This window comes from Diospyros lotus, chromosome 3 (assembly GCF_014633365.1).
Source record: "Diospyros lotus cultivar Yz01 chromosome 3, ASM1463336v1, whole genome shotgun sequence".
NCBI lineage: Eukaryota > Viridiplantae > Streptophyta > Magnoliopsida > Ericales > Ebenaceae > Diospyros > Diospyros lotus.
This window is the reverse complement of record NC_068340.1, coordinates 29,676,144-29,693,204: the sequence shown is the minus strand read 5'-3', so window position 1 is coordinate 29,693,204 and position 17,061 is coordinate 29,676,144. Positions and strand designations below refer to the sequence as shown.

General features: G+C 29.6%; 2 protein-coding genes across 5 annotated transcripts in view; both read left to right on the top strand.

Annotated features, from left to right (window-relative positions):
• The first annotated feature begins 4,925 nt into the window (after window positions 1-4,925).
• Window positions 4,926-6,062, top strand: LOC127796922 (uncharacterized). Its single transcript, XM_052329324.1, has 2 exons — window positions 4,926-5,476; window positions 5,997-6,062. The coding sequence occupies exons 1-2, from the start codon at window positions 4,979-4,981 to the stop codon at window positions 6,060-6,062; spliced, it is 564 nt and encodes a 187-aa protein (XP_052185284.1). The 5' UTR covers window positions 4,926-4,978.
• Window positions 6,063-16,402: 10,340 nt separating this feature from the next.
• Window positions 16,403-17,061, top strand: part of LOC127797260 (uncharacterized) — a 28,798-nt gene continuing 28,139 nt past the window's right edge. For 2 of the 4 annotated variants that reach the window (XM_052329991.1, XM_052329990.1), the window contains exon 1: window positions 16,403-17,056. In XM_052329991.1, coding sequence (XP_052185951.1) covers window positions 16,547-17,056 — 510 coding nt within the window. In that variant the 5' untranslated portion in view covers window positions 16,403-16,546. The remainder of the gene's footprint in view (window positions 17,057-17,061) is intronic. The other 2 variants (XM_052329995.1, XM_052329989.1) reach the window with 2 other exon arrangements.

Sequence of the window (17,061 nt, the reverse complement as noted above, 5' to 3'; positions counted from 1 at the left end):
AATCTTAAACTAAAAAAAGTTAAAAATTAACATAATATGAAAATTTAGCTCCAAATGTCTTTCTTCCTCTATGACTTATGCATGCCAAAAACCTGGAAAACAAAAATAAACAAAAGATCAGAAAATATAGTATAATTTATTTTAATGTGAAAGATTTACATTAAAACAAATTGAATATATAAGCACATGGGCATGTCACGAACGTTAAACTATATGTATATTATATAATACTCTATGCTAACATATTATCTATGGACTCACTTAAAATTAACATTTAAGAGAAGAATATTTCATCCTACAATCCATGTTGTAGGCTGATTCCTTTATTTATTTATTTTTATTTGGGCTCCAATAACCCATTAATCTAATATTTAATACTGTCCGTATAATACTTCTTTCAATAGTCCACCAGATGAACACTTGCAACATTTACAACTTTCAAATAAGTATCATTAGTTTAGTTAACTCGGGTGCAAAGAAGAATACTACAGCAAGGCATCAGTGATGTGGGATCAAATGGATATTTGATGAATAAGAGTACTCTAAACAAAATGACATAATCTAATTTAAAAAACTTTAAAAAATAAATCTAATTATTTTTATCATAGGCATTTTATCAAATAGATGGTACACACAAAGATGAAACATAGACATTTTATCAAACATATGATGTGCTTGTACAACTAAAACATAAACAATGAATTCAAGCAATAAAGGAAAAAACAAAAGAATGAATTCTAGACAGAGATGATTACAAGGAGGAAAAGCAAAGATGTAGCAACTAAAATTGTATATTTATTTACCCGCGCGATGAGTGGAGAGCTAAAAATCAAAGAAGCAGCAAGCAATCCATAAATGTCCTCCTTGTGCGAGCGTAGATATCTGTATATATACACACGAGAATAACCAAAATCAATGTATTCAAAATGAATCCAGGTGTAGGCATTTTATCAAACATACGGTGTGCTTGTGGAACTAAAACATAAACAATGAATCTAGGCGATAAGGGCAAAACCAAATTAGGGAAAAAACAAGAACAAAAAACAGATTGATGCTGAAAAGAATCAGGAGGAGTTCAAACTGCCTCTTTTGCGTCCTGAGCAAACTGTCGGAGTCGGATTAGGAGACGGTGGAGGTGCTGCCGAAGGGGTTCGTGGAGCGGGTCACGGCAAAGAATAGAGGATGCAAGGATTCGCACATAATGGTGCTAAATAAAATCGTGGACTGCGTTTGCACAAGTGAATCGTGCTAAAGAATCTAAAGATCAGGGTACTGGGAGTGGGTTTACACAGAATCATGCTAAACAATCATGGAGTCATGAATTGAGTTTGCACAAGTGAATAGTGGGAGGTTGAGTTCCGTGCAATGATTTGAATTTGATATGAAGAAATTGAAGATTTTGATTGAACAGCCGAATATGTATGCTTAATTAATGGGTTTGCCACTAATTTTTTTTCATTTAATTTGATTAGAATCGTGGGTATATTTTAGGGGAAAAGATTCCCGCTAATTTTTTTTATATGTTTTTGTATTTTATTATTTTTTAATTTTCATTATTTATGATTTAGAGAAAATTAAAAATATCTTTTAACTACATTTTAATAATTTTGTAGCAAAATCTTATTTTTGGCTACAAAATTTAGAATGGTAGATAAACCTTTTGTAGTGAAAAATTATATTTCGGAGCAAAAAATTTGACTCATTTAAATTACCTACAATTTAATAATTTCGTAGTAAACTATTAACTTTTGACTATGAAACTTATAGCGTAAATAAAATTTTTGTAGCTAAAAACTGTATTTAGTTGAAAAAATTTAAATCCTTTAAATTATCTACAATTTAATAGTTTCGTAGCAAAATATTAACATTTTGCTACGAAATTTGCTACGTAGAAAAAAAAATCATAGCGAAAAACTTGTTTTGTTGTAGTGTCTTAGGAATTTAGTTGATTTAAAATCTTATTTGTTATGTTATCCGAATAATCAACATGTAATTCCTATATATAGGTTATGTGTGTAAGCTGTTTAGAATAAAAAAGAACAGGATTTATGTGGTAGCAAAATTCACATAAAAGTTTGTTTCATCTTATCTTCTTGTTTGCACTCTCAAACCAACAGAGGTAAGGTAGTGAATTATAAATTATGTTGTGAGTGCTGTTATAAATCTTTTTAATAAATATTGTCCTGTTAATATGTGAGTATTCACGAATTATATTATTTTCATACAAACTTTATATTTAAATTCATTACCCTTCTATCTCAATTAATTTCGTAATTTTTTTTTATGCAAATCTATGTATAATTTTTATTTTTCAAGTTTTTTTTTACTTGAGTGTTAAAAGTGTATTTTGATAATTTTTAAATTTTAAGTATTATTTGTAGTAAGTTAGCTTTTGAACGTCTTTCTTTTAAGTTAGGAGTAAGTCTATTATTAGGGTTCCTAAAAAATTTAGTAAATTTTACAAAGATTTATTTTCAAAGTAGGAGTTGGTCTCTTAGACATAAAAATTGTTAACTTGAGAGAGAGAGAGCTAATTAATATTAGTAAGAGTTTCTCAGCCAATTTTAAAGAATTTTTTCAACATATTTTGAAAGTTTCAGCTTTAAATATCAACCTTGTAAGATTTATGAAGATTTTGATGCGGTGGATTTTAAGGATTCCATCCTACCAATACCTTTTTCCATTGCTATTATTATTGGCACCACACCCCAGAGGCTAGCTCTAGCAATAATTAAGCTGCGGTTATGTTACGGTAGTTCTAAATCTAAAAATGTGTGATTTCAGTTGTTTCAGTGTTATTAGTTAAGCACCGCAATTGATGATGATGTTTGTTTGCTAGTTTGCTGTCCTTATTTGAGGTGACGTAAGAAGCGATAACTGATGAGCTTTGCGAATTAATCCTCTCCCTCACGCGGATCATCAAGATGGACATTTCTCCTGGCTCAGATCATACATAGTTTTGTTTACGGGAAGGAAGAATTGAGAGGCGCAAATTAATTAGACCAACCATCCAATAGTCGACCCAAACAAAGAGTCTCGTCTTCAGAAAATAAAAGTTGCGTTTTTTTTTTTTTTTTTTTGTTATTTTTAAGTTATTTTTAATTTTCAATTTTTTAAAATAATGAAAACGCGTTATTTTTATTGTTTTTAAAAATATATTTTTAAAAACAAAAAAAATTATAAAAAAAATTTAAAATAACAAAAAATTATTTTGAGTGTTTTCATTCAAAATAAACTCAAAACTCAAAATATATTTATTTATTTATTTATTCATATTTTATTATTATAATGAAAAAAATATTACAAAATTCATTAGCTTTAAAATGTAGATATTTTTTTAATAATGTATAAATATTAAATATTTTTAATTTACTGAATAATCAAATTTATTGAATAAAATATCATTAAAAAAATTTCAAAATTTCAAAGAAAACGCGTTTTCTAATTTTCTGTTTTGAGAAATAATTTTTTAAAATAACAAAGAGAATGCGTTTTCAATTTTCTAACAGACTACCAAAACAGAAAATTGAAAATGAATTCAAAACTCAAAACTGAAAATTGAAAAACAAAGAGAACGCAGCCTAAGGTTTTTCAATGCTAATTAATATTTAAGGTATCACATTTTTTAAATTGTGGAAGAAATCAAAATTCATATTTTTAAAATTTTTTATTATTTAAAAAACTTATTCTTACACATATTTAAGAGTTTTAATTTATATTTATAATTATAATATAATAAATAAAAAATAACAAATGTCTTTGAGTGGATATATTATAGATTTTATAATATTTATTTATAAATAAATATAATATAATAAATAAAAAAATATAAATATTTTGTCAAGTAAACTACTTAATGTATTAATTATTCTTTAACACATTAAATTATAGTATATTAAATTAAAAATGTTATCTATTAGCATATTGAATAACGAATAATTAATTAAATTTAAATTTTGATAAATGAATAAAAATTAAAAAAATTATAATTATCAATTTTGTTAAAATTATTTAAAATAATAAATTTATTTTTTATTTTTAAATTAAACTTTTCCGTGTGATACACGGGTTCACCACTAGTTTATTTTCAAAGTAGGAGTTGGGTCGCTTGGGATAAAACTTGGTTTCTGTTAGAAGCTTGAGAGATCGAGGCTAGTATTGGTAGAGTTTCTCAGCCAATTTTAAAGAAGTTTTTTAGCATATTTTGAAAATAAAAACTGGAGTTTCAGCTTTAAATCATCCATGATTTATGAAGAATTTGATCCGCTGGATTTTAAGGATTCCATCCTACCTACCTAGCTAAGAGGAAGTCTTTTATAACATAATTTTATAAAATTGAATTAATATTATTTAATAGCATAATTATTATAATCTTATTTTTTATTATAAATGAAATATATATACTTATTTTAAAATAATTTCATCAATCTATTTATCATCATTTATCAAATATTAGAATAAGTCATATAAATCATAAAGTAATACAGATAAAAATAACACATATTATTAAACTTACAAGTACAAAATATAAACTAAAATAAATCAAAAATATTTAAATCTTCACCAAGTCCAATGACCACCTCCATCATCATCATCATTAATTATCATTATCATTATTTTCTAAATCAATGTCATCTTCTATTTCAAATTGAGAATCGCCAAAAAAAGATTGCAGAAGAAAATAACGACATACCTGATGCTCCTTTAAGCTGAATAGACGGCGGCAGCAGCCACGACACCGAGCAATCGAAGCTGTGATTGTGATCATCACCCCACCTTCCTTAATGATCGGGATAACCGTAGTCACTATCAACAACCAGATTTGGAATTTGAAAGGCATTACCCATAATTATAGGTTTAAATGAAGAATGAGAGAGAAGAAAATAAATCTTCATCGTCCCAACCGTTTCTTTCCTTCCATTCCCATCTCATAATTTGTAATTTTCCCTCTCTGCAACCCCCATAATCTAACCTGCCGATGGCCAAAACCGTAAGCTTGAAGCTTCTAGTAGACACCACCACAGATAAGGTGGTGTTCGCGGAGGCTGGAAAGGACTTCGTCGACTTCCTGTTTGGCCTCTTGCAGCTACCGCTCGGCGGCATTCTGGCCGCCCTCCGCGGCCAGGCTGTTTCTGGGTCTACCATGAAAATCTACCAGAGCGTCCAGAACCTTGCCGACGAGTATTTACTGCCAAACCAGAGGAAGGACTCTCTCTTGCGGCCGGCGACAGCCACTTCAAACACCGAGCCGTCGCCGCTATTGAAGGCGCTGCCTTTCTCTTTTCAGGGAAGTAGCAGCAGCTACTCCTCTTATGATAGATCTAAAAATGAGGTGCAAGGGTACGTCAAAAGCGCAGTGGTTTACACGGTGGCGGATGATCTGACGGTGGAGCCCCTGTCCACTGTGTCCAGTGTTGCTCTTCTCAACTCGCTTAAGGTCAAAGACATCGGCTTCCTCCAGGAGAAGATCGTTGAGGTTGGCATGCACGAGGTCTGGTTTTATCCTCTCCAGTCTTCCTCCTTTTTCTCCTACCCTATATGGTTAACTTTTTATTATTTACAAAAACATGCAAAAGAATTTTTTTTATAATTAATACTCTTAATATAATTTTAAGAAAAGAATAGTCAAATGCATGTAGACAGGCCACAGAAAGTTTTTATTCAAATTAAAATTTTAATATTGGTATATAGAAGCAAAATTTTGTGTATGGAATGCTATGACTCGTAGTGTTGAAATCACATGTATTAGTCAAAGGAATCATACATACATACAATAAAAACATAATTATAAATATATACTTGTAAAATTAATATACAATAAAAATATATATGTTTTTCAGAATTACATAGATATCCTTTTCACGTGGGAGTATTGAATTAAAGAACACATTTTAGTTATGATCGATCCTTGTTGATCCATCACAAGTTTTGATTTTTTGTGACAAATAATTGAAATATCTTGTTTTCTGTTTGTATTATTTATTTATGTGATTTAGGGATTGAAGCTGTTGAAAGCCTCTTTGGAGTCTACCACAGTTCTCACAGATGTGTTCCTGCGATGAAGCAACAGTGGTCCTATCCCCTTCCTTCATATATATATATATATATATATGTGTATTCCAAATATATTGCCATATATGTGACTCGCTAGCTGTGCCCATTTTATTTCTATTTTTTCAGCCGTAAGTGCATTTTATTTATGTGGTCTTGGTCTGTTTTAACTTTTTTGTCGACCCTCGCTTGATGATACTCAATTTGCAATTTTAACGTTAATTTTCCTATCTCGGTACGTTATTTATTCTACACTCTTCTAGCTAGGTCGGTGGCTCTTTCAGTTCCTTCTTTCGATAGATAACTTAATGTATTTCTTTTTTTATGCAAAGATAAAAATAGGTAAAAAAAAAAGAAAATTCCCACATGACATATGTGAAGCTAAATAAAAGCCCCATAATCACGTGAAAGTAATCCACTGACCTTTTACTTGCTGATTGAAAAAATAATATATATATATATATATTTAACACCCTTGTATATGCTCCGGCATTCATATGTCCCTCCTAATATATTGCATTCTTTTGTACATTTAGCTTCTTGGATTAATCCTTCAAGCATTTAAACAACTTAGGTTGTGTTTTTTTTATTTTTTTATTTTCAATTTTGACTTTTGAAATCATTTTTAGTTTTTTATTTTAAATTTTTTTATTTTAGTAGTCTGTTTTTAGAAAATTTAAAATACATTCTTTTTGTCATTTTGAAAAACTATTTCTCAAAATAAAAAATTAGAAAATGCGTTTTTTTTGAAATTTTAAAAATAATTTTTTTATGACATTTTATTTAATAAATTCGATTATTCAGTAAATTTAAAATATTTAATATTAATATATTATTACAAAAATATATATATTTTAAAGTTAATGAATTTCATAATTTTTTTCATTATAATAATAAAATATAAATAAATAAATGTATTTTGAGTTTTGAGTTTGTTTTGGATGAAAACACTCAAAACAACTTTTTGTTGTTTTGAGTTTTTTTTATAATTTTTTTTATTTTTAAAAATATATTTTTAAAAATAATAAAGAGAATGTATTTTTATTATTTTAAAAAATTAAAAATTAAAAATAACTTAAAAACAATAAAAAAAAACGCAGCCTTAATATCTGGTCTCTAAACAAAAACCCTGCTTAAATGTACAAAATTGGCAAGAGATTCAAAATAAAACAGTGTGTCCAGATGCTAAGGTCTTAAATACAACGAAACAGAATACATAATGTTTCCAATGTGTCATGCAAAGTGAACATGGCCGTGGATGTATATTAAATTCAGAGGGATGAGCTTTGAACTGTATCTGCTTGAAGTGAAGATCCTCGACTCAAACTGATGAATACATCCGGGGGGGCTCATTTTGTCTGGCTTTTAATTGATAACAGGTTACTGGGGATGCAGGGTCGGTTTAAGAGTTGACAAGGCCGTAGACAGTAATTATATTAGTGGCCCTGTAAGTAGAGATGTCCGGGCTATGGCCCGGCCCCCATAAAGGGGTCAGGCTGGACCAAAGAATTTGGGTCTATGGTCCGACCCGTTGGAATTTTATGACCCAGGTTAGAGATGTCAAAAGGCCCGACCCATCACTATTCAAACAGGCTGGGCCAAGCCCTGACCTCATACGGTGGCCAGGCCGGGCCAAAGAATTTGGGCCCACGGCCTGGCCCAGCTCGTCTAAGGCCCTAGCTTATGGCCCACTAGGCCTAACCCATTGAAACTTTATGGGCCGGGCCCATGAGGCCCTTATGGGCCCAGCCAGTTATGCCCATTGGGCTCCGCCCATTAAGATTTTATGTTATTTTCAACATTCTTTATTCATTTATTTTTTTAACTGTTATTTTTTTTATTAATTATTGATATAGGATGTCAAAAAATTTACATTTCGCAATATATATAAATAATAACCATCAATATATTTAAAATTTTTAAGTTAAATTTTTTATATATTTAAATTATAAATAAATATTCTTCTTTTTATATGTGCATTATTTTTTATATCAATTCACAAAAAAATTTACAAAGCATATAAAATTTTGAAATATAAAATAATGAAATAATATTTAAAACTTAAGATAAAAAATTGTTTAAAAAAAAATTAATTTTTATATATACATTATTTTGATATTTATATATGTATTATTTAAAAAAAAAAAGGTCGGGCTTGATGGGCCTGGCTTATCAGGCCCTGTGGCTCGGCTCGTTAGGCCCTGTGGGCTTAGGCCCACGAGCCCGCTAGGCCCATGGGCTAGCCCGACCTCCTACAAGGGGGTTGTGGGCCTGGCCGGCCCTACCCATTGCAAAAATGACTGGATCGGGCCCGACCCTTTTAGTAAATGGAAATGAACTGACTCAGCCCATTTAAAAAGCCCGTGGGCCGACCTAAGCCGACCTTTTTAACATCTCTAGGCTAAGCCCATGAGGCCCTTATGGGCCTGACCAGTTAGGCCCACTGGGCCTCGCCCGTTGGAACTTTATGTTATTTCCAACATTTCTTGCTCATTTATTTTTTTAATTTTGTTATTTTTTATTAATTATTGATATTGAATGCTAAAAATTTTACATTTCGCAATATATATAAATAATAACCATTAATATAATTAAAATTTTTAAGCTAAATTTTTTATATATTTAAATTATAAATAAACATTCTCTCTTTTATATGTGTATTATTTTTTATATCAATTCACAAGAAAATTTACAAGCATATAGAATTTTGAAATATAAAATAATAAAATAATATTTAAAACTTAGGATAGAAAATTGTTTAAAAAGAGAAAAAATTAGTTTTTATATATACATTATTTTGATATTTATATATGTATTATTTTTTAAAAAATTATTTAAAAAAAGAAAAAGGGGTCGGGCTCAATGGGCCCGGCTTACCTGGGCCTGTGGGCCAAGCCCACCGAGCCCGACCCCCTAGGCCTTGTGGGCTAAGGCCCATGAGCCCGCTAGGCCCATGGGTTGGCCTAGCTCGGCCCCTACAAAGGGGGCCATGGGTCGAGCTGAGCTCTACCCAAGACAAAAAAGGTCGGATCGGGCCCGACCCTTTTAGTAAATGGGTTAACTCGGTCTATTTAAAAAATTCGTGGGCCTACTCGGATTAGGTTGGCCCTTTTGACATCTCTATCTATAAGGGATCTATCACTATGCCACTTGTCCTCCCAAAACGTAACCCACATTTCATTCCACAGCAAAAAAAAATGGATAAAATTAGACAACTCTGTAAGTCATCTGGCCGAGTCATGTGAGGCACAGTTGGGCTAGATTTTTTTTTTAAATTTTATTTGTTATAATGAGTCACAACTGAAAATAAAAAAATTTATAGTTTACTACTAAAAAAAATAAGTATTGAAAAAAGATAGCTCAATAGTAACCATCATATCATTTTTTATAATTTGCTTATAATTTTACTTTTTTTTTACAATGATCTATATATATATTATAACAAAACAGCCGTCAAAATTTTTTCCGCCCATTTTCGGTTACTATTTTGATATTTTATTATGTTTTTTAATTTTTTTTGCTTACCTGAAATAGAATTTTTATAAGTCATTAATTAAGTCTTGGAAATGTAGTTCTTGGAACATGTAGTTCTTGGAACATGTAAATGGTTTTTTCATAATTAAATGGTATTTGGAGAATGTGTAATCATGCTGGTATATGAAGAGCCAAGATAAATATTATTAATTTATTCATATTATTAATTTTTAAATATTAGCATAAAATTTTAATTGAAATAAATTACAAAAAAATGAGACTTTTTTAAATCGGGAGAAATTTTGAGATATTAGGTAATACTGTTGAATACCGACTGTCAAGTAAATTTTTTATTTTATTTTTATTTATATATAGTTTAATTAATTTAAATTTATTTTTTTATAATTTTAAATGTTATAATTTTATATATAAATTAAATGTTATAATTTTATTTTTTAACTTTATTTTTTTTGTTACTTTTTAAAAAATTTGACATGTCTTAAATATGATAATTGATTGCTAGGATAAATATGTAAAGTCATGTATGGATAATCAATTTTAAAATTTTGATTATTATTATTTATATAATTAATTAATTATTTAAATTGTCTTTATTTTATATATAGTTTAATTATTTTAAATTTATTTTTTATAATTTTAAATGTTATAATTTTATATATAACTTAAATGTTATAATTTTATTTTTTAACTTTATTTTTTTTGTTACTTTTTAAAAAATGTGACATATCTTAAATGTGATAATTGATTGTTAGGATAAATATGTAAAGTCATGTATGGATAATCAATTTTAAAATTTTGATTATTATTATTTATATAATTAATTAATTATTTAAATTGTCTTTATTTTATATATAGTTTAATTATTTTAAATTTATTTTTTATAATTTTAAATATTATAATTTTATATATAACTTAAATGTTATAATTTGATTTTTTAACTTTATTTTTATTTGTTACTTTCTTAAAAATGTGACATGTCTTAAATGTGATAATTAATTGCGAGAAGAAGTATGTAAAGTCATGTATGTATAATTAATTTTGAAAAATTGATTATTATCATTTATATAATTAATTAATTATTTAAATTATCTTTATTTTATATAGTTTAATTAATTTAAATTAAATTAAATTATAATTTTAAATGTTATAATTTTATATATAACTTAAATGTTATAATTTTATTTTTTAACTTTATTTTTTTTTGTTGCTTTCTTAAAAATTTGATCTTTCTTAAATATGATAATTGATTGTCAGAAGAAATATGTAAAATCATGTATGGATAATTAATTTTGAAATTTTGATTATTATCATTTATATAATTAATTAATTATTTAAATTATTCTTATTTTATATATAGTTTAATTAATTTAAATTTATTTTTTAATTTTTAATGTTATAATTTTATATATAATTTAAATATTAGAATTTTATTTATTAAATTTTTTTTTGTTACTTTCTTAAAAATTTGACATGTCTTAAATGTGGTAATTGATTGCGAAGAGAAATATGTAAAGTCATGGATAATTAATTTTGAAAATTTGATTATTATCATTTATATAATTAATTGATTATTTAAATTATCTTTATTTTATATATAGTTTAATTAATTTAAATTATTTTTCTTATAATTTTAAATATTATAATTTTATATATAACTTAAATGTTATAATTTTATTTTTAAATTTTTTTTTACTTCCTTAAAAATTTGACATGTCTTAAATGTGATAATTAATTGTTAGGAGAAATATGTAAAGTTATGTATGGATAATCAATTTTGAAAATTTGATTATTATTATTTTATATAATTAATTGATTATTTAAATTATCTTTATTTTACATACAATTTAATTAATTTAAATTTATTTTTTATAATTTTAAATGTCATAATTTTATTTTTTAACTTAATTGATTATTGTCATTTATTTAATTCTCCTTTTTCCCATTAGTCTACACTGAAGATGTGTTATATGTTAGACTTGGAGAAATTAAATGCAAATTAAATTTGTGTTTTGAAAATTATGTTAAGTGAGTAAGATTCAAATTGTGTGGCAAAGCGTGGGAAAAAAGAGAAACTTAATGGTGGCATATGATTTGATAAATTGAGAGAAATAAGAGAATTTGAATGAAGAGAAATTAATAAAAGAAAATAAATATCTCTCTCTCTTCTTTCTCTCCATTCCCGTTCAACCCTTCCAGTTCTTCTCTTCTCCTTTCTCGATTATTCTTCTCAAATTTTCTCTTATTCTTTACTTTTATTTAGTAAATTTTAACCGTATTTTTTTACCCAGTTTGGTCTTCTGGTGTAACATAGCACCACTATTCTGTCAAGTGAGTGATGTGAATGCAACTAAGAAAAATTAGGCCTTGAGGGTTCGTGTGATATGCACATATGAGACAAATACACGTAAAAATTCAAAAAAAAAAAAGTCTACCCTTGAATGCATATTTCAAAATAAAGAGGTTGGTTATCGTTTTTTTTTTCCTGTTATTGTGTAATTTTTTTATTTTTTGCGCATTGCTTATTGTATTATATGTTAATTTAGGTTTATTTTTACATAATTTTGGGATAGAGTTATGTGCTTTTAATTGTTTGTCTACCCTTGAATGCGTATAAGGAAATCTTTCAAAATTTATAATCTTTTTGTTGTATTTTCATGATTGTAACACAGTTATTTTATTTATTTTTTACTTCTTTATTGTGATTTTCATTTATTGTAACTATTAAATTATATAATTTTTACTTTAACAATTTTTTTTTTTTTTTACGATATCCATTCATCCATGCATGGCATGGGTGATCCACTAGTTAGGCAAAGAAAGCAAAGTATTGAAAAAAATTTATATTAAAGAAAATAAATAAATATTAAGCAAATTAATGTTACACAATTTCTTTTAGATCCTGAGCTAAGAACTTCAATAATGAATTACAATATTAATCTTTGAGATCAATTAAAAGAGCTTATTTGCAAAGATGTCTATATCAGTCTCGAAATCAAGACAATTCATTCTAGTTTAGTTCAATGAATTTAGTGATTGGTTAAAATATGATATAAGTAAAGATGTCACATTTTGTTTATACTATTATCTTTTCAAAATAAATAATAGAAAATAACGAAAGTAGTGATTCTTTTGTAAAAGAAGGATTCAGTAATTTAAAAAAAAAAATAGACTTCAAATTCATATTGAAAATGCCAATAGTGCACATAATTAACCTCAAAACAACTGTGAGGTCTTAATGAATGAAGAATAAAATATTGAGATAATTTTCTTCAAATAGTTAAAACAAACACGATGTAATTATCAAATTCGTCTAAATGCATCAATTGATTGTATACGACAAAAATTAACATTTCTTGATTATAATAAGAGTATAAAGATTCAAATGATCATTATAACTTTTTTAAATAATTGTAATTTATGGTATAAAAAGTTTTAAGAAATAATTATAATTTTTTTATATTTTAATATTATTAATATATTTTTAAAATTATATATTTTATATTTAAATTCACTTCCACTAAATTAAAATCCTCACCCGTATCTCTCCCAAACCCAACCCCTTGAGGAGAAGCAATCCTACTAGGAAGCCAAATTCCTGAGTACACTCAGACTTAACTCTCCATCATTCTTCTCCAATCATTTTCCTAAGCAAAATGCCAAAGCCAAGCAGCGGCTAACAATAAGGAAAAGGCATAACTAGGAGGCTTGACAAGGAGCTTTCAATAAGAGTAACTCTTTATCTCCCTTGGATAGTAGGTATTGATATTTCAAAAGCGCAAAACTTGTCTCCCAATGCTCCAGTAGTTTTTCACTCCAAACCCCTAAAAACAAGTACAAGGAGGATGACCCGCCTTAATTACAACCTAAGGAAGCTACAACTCTCAATGACTAAGACCTGCCACAAAGCTATCATCTCACTTTTGTATAAGATAAGTTTTAAGCTTGAAATTGCTTCGAAACAGAGAAAGATAGGCCTCAAAATATATTCTTATTAATTGCAGGAGTTAAAGATGAAGATTTAGCATTTTATCAGGGCCCATCAATCTTGACAAAATAGTAATCCAAACAAACAGAAATCTTGACAAAATACACTCAATGGCAAAGTGAAAGCACATTTCTTTCTGAGTTGTGCTATTTGTACAGAAAGAGATTTACAGAATATTTTATGGGCCCAAACTCAAAATACCCAAAACACTCTCTCTCCCCTTCTGTTTCTCTCTCGTTGTCAATGGAGTGATCAAATCAATGATTGAGTTACTCAAAATGCAAAAAGATTAAATCTTAAGGGTTAAGGAGTTGAGAATCAACCATGAAAGGGCGACAGTTGCAAAGCAAAACATAATGGGACACCATTCAATTCATTTATCAGTAAAAATGGATTGGAACTGGTAAATTTACAGAACACCAACATGTTATTGGGCCTATTTGTTGCAGCTTAAAAGTTACAACTTTTAGCTTCTAACTTCAAAAAAGTTAGGATGTAGTGTTTGTTTTAACTTATAGAATTTTAACTTATAGCTTTTACTAGCTTTTAGAAAGGATAGAAGCTGGCTTTTTTAAAGCTGGAGTACCCCAGCTTTTACAATTTCTGCCTAATTGATTATATTTTTGTGACAATTTTGCCCTTATTTTTAACAAAGAATTACTCTTTTGTCTATACAATCATAGGTTTTTCTTTTCCACCGCCATCTCCATTTTCAAATCTCTTCTTCTCTCTCGCCATCTTCCTCTCTCTCTATACTCTAATTAATTTTTTTATAACACTTGAAACTTATACATATACACTAATTAATTTTTAAATTATCATTCTATAACTACTAAGGGTATTATGGACAATTATACAAAAATAAGTTATTTTACAGTTTATGGTATCAAACACCACAACTAATTAACTACAACTTCTAAGAAGTTGCAGCAAACATGTTTACAACTTATTCTAAGTTTTAGAAGCTATAATCTAAAAAGCTAGAAGCTATAATTTCTTTAATTAAGCTGCAACAAACGGGGCCATTCTCTTCTTCACCCAAAATTTGTTCCAAGTTAGGAACACCTCCCAAATGGACCCAAAACCCACAAATTTTGTAAATAAAAGAACAAGAATCAAAGGAAAAAAGAACATATTGAATCTGTACATAGCCATGAAATGAATATCTGAAAGAAAATGGAAAGAAGAATCAAATCAAATCAAATTTAAATGCAAAGAAGTCGATAACAGTTGCTTCAATCTGTGATGCTGCCGGAGATGGTACAGATCGTACGGCTACTAGAGATAATCCAAGGGGCGCGGGTTCTTCATGTCAAGTCAGGCCCAGGGCTTGCCCTTCTTGCTCCAATGGAGCAAGCTCACGGGACTCGGGTGGAGCGACCGGTAGGTCCCGCTCCGATTGTCGCCGCCGAGCTCGTGTTGGTTCTATCGATGGTCCACTGCCTCCATGTCACCGGCGAACACAAGCAAGAACGACAGCAACGAACCCAGCTCGTAGATCAGCCACTTCTTTTGGAGCTCTATCCAGCTCTCGATCTTGCTCTAGTAATGACCCACACGAGAAGGACGATGAAGACCAGTCCTGCTCCTCGAATTCATCGGAGAACGACGAAGAGGAAGACGAGCTAAGTTCTGTCCCGTCTCTCTATTTCTCGTTTTTCATTTAGATCCAATTTATTGCGATAAATTACTTCAATTTACATCTCAAATATCACTAATTTCTCACGATATATCATACCTATAAACCAATCGGTAAAAGTGTTTCTGTACAAATAGTTTCTGAGTTACATTACTAGCAAAGATAAAACAAGAATAATTTCCCATACAACCGATTTTAACTTTGTGACTGCAGCAACTAAGAAAAGCCCACAATTGTCACATTTCAAGAAAAATTCCCAGTGTTTGTAATCTATATAAGCCAATAATATTAATTATCCCAAAAATAAAAGATTCCTTCTAAAAACTTTTACCAGACTTGCTGTGTTAGAGAAAAAGATGATTTTCTCGAGTTACAAAATAAAATAAAACTACTTGTGAGCATGACGCAGAGAGAGACGAAGGCGGAGACGAACTGACAGAGTTGGAAGCAAGGCCGCCGAGCGTCCTGGCTCTTAGGTGTGCCATTTTTTAGGGCCCCCTTCCCCCTTTTGGGGGCCATGGCATGGGCCGACCCTGCTTGGCGAGGGTTTTGGCGAATCGTCAGAGACAGCCTTAGAGATAAAAATTGGTTTATGTTAGAAGCTTGAGAGAGAGCTAGTATTGGTAGAGTTTCTTAGCCAATTTTAAAGAATTTTTTTAACATATTTCGAAAATAAAAATTAGAGTTTCGACTTTAAATCATCTAAAATTTATGACGATTTTGGTTGGTTGAATTTTAAGGATTCCATCCTACCACTACTAGGAGGAAGTCTTTATAAAGTAATTTTATAAAAAATAAATTAATATTATTTAATAACATAATTATTAAAATTTTATTTTTTATTATAAATAAAAAATATGTGTACCTATTTCAAAATAAGTTCATCTATTAATTTCAATTCATTTATCATCATTGATTCATTTATAATGAAAATTTCCAATATTAATTCATACAATTGAATTTTTATAAGTCATATAAGTTATAAATTAATATAAATAAAAAGAAGACACTTGCAAGTACAAAATATAAGCTAAAATAAATCATAAATTTTTAAATCTTCATCAAAGACCAATGACCACCTCCATCATCACCATCATTTTCATTATCTTCTAAATCAATGTATCTTCTAGTTCAAGAAATCAATGTGATCTTCTAGTTCAAGACTGGAAAAAGACAGATTGCAAAAGAAAATAAGGACATACTTGATGCTCCTTTAACCTGAATAGACGGCGGCAGCAGCGGCAAAAAATCTCCTTTAAATGAAGAATGAGAGAGAAGAAAATAAATCTTCATCGTCCCAACCGTTTTTTCCTTTCCATTCCCATCTCCTAATTTGTAATTTCCCCTCTCTGCAACCCCCATAATCTAACCTGCCAATGGACAAAACCGCAAGCTTGAAGCTTCTAGTAGACACAACCACAGATAAGGTGGTGTTCGCGGAGGCTGGAAAGGACTTCGTCGACTTCCTATTTGGCCTCTTGCAGCTACCGCTCGGCGGTATTCTGGCCGCCCTCCCCGGCCAGGCTGTTTCTGGGTCTATCATCAAAATCTACGAGAGCGCCCAGAACCTTGCCGACGAGTATTTACAGCCAAGCCAGACGAAGAACTCTCTCTTGCGGCCGGCGACAGCCACTTCAAACACCGAGCCGTCGCCGCTATTGAAGGCGCTGCCTTTCTCTTTTCAGGGAAGTAGCAGCAGCTACTCCTCTTATGATAGACCTAATGTGGTGCAAGGGTACGTCAAAAGCGCGGTGGTTTACACGGTGGCGGATGATCTGACGGTGAAGCCCCTGTCCACTGTGTCCAGTCTTGCTCTTCTCAACTCGCTTAAGGTCAAAGATATCGGCGTCCTCCAGGAGAAGATCGTTGTGGTAGGCATGGACGAGGTCTG

Bases quoted from the DNA above. Each gene is read 5' to 3' on its own strand.
- LOC127796922 (XM_052329324.1), top strand. From the start codon at position 4,979: ATGGCCAAAACCGTAAGCTTGAAGCTTCTAGTAGACACCACCACAGAT. The intron at 5,477-5,996 runs GTTGGCATGCAC...TATGTGATTTAG, and splicing joins TCCAGGAGAAGATCGTTGAG to GGATTGAAGCTGTTGAAAGC.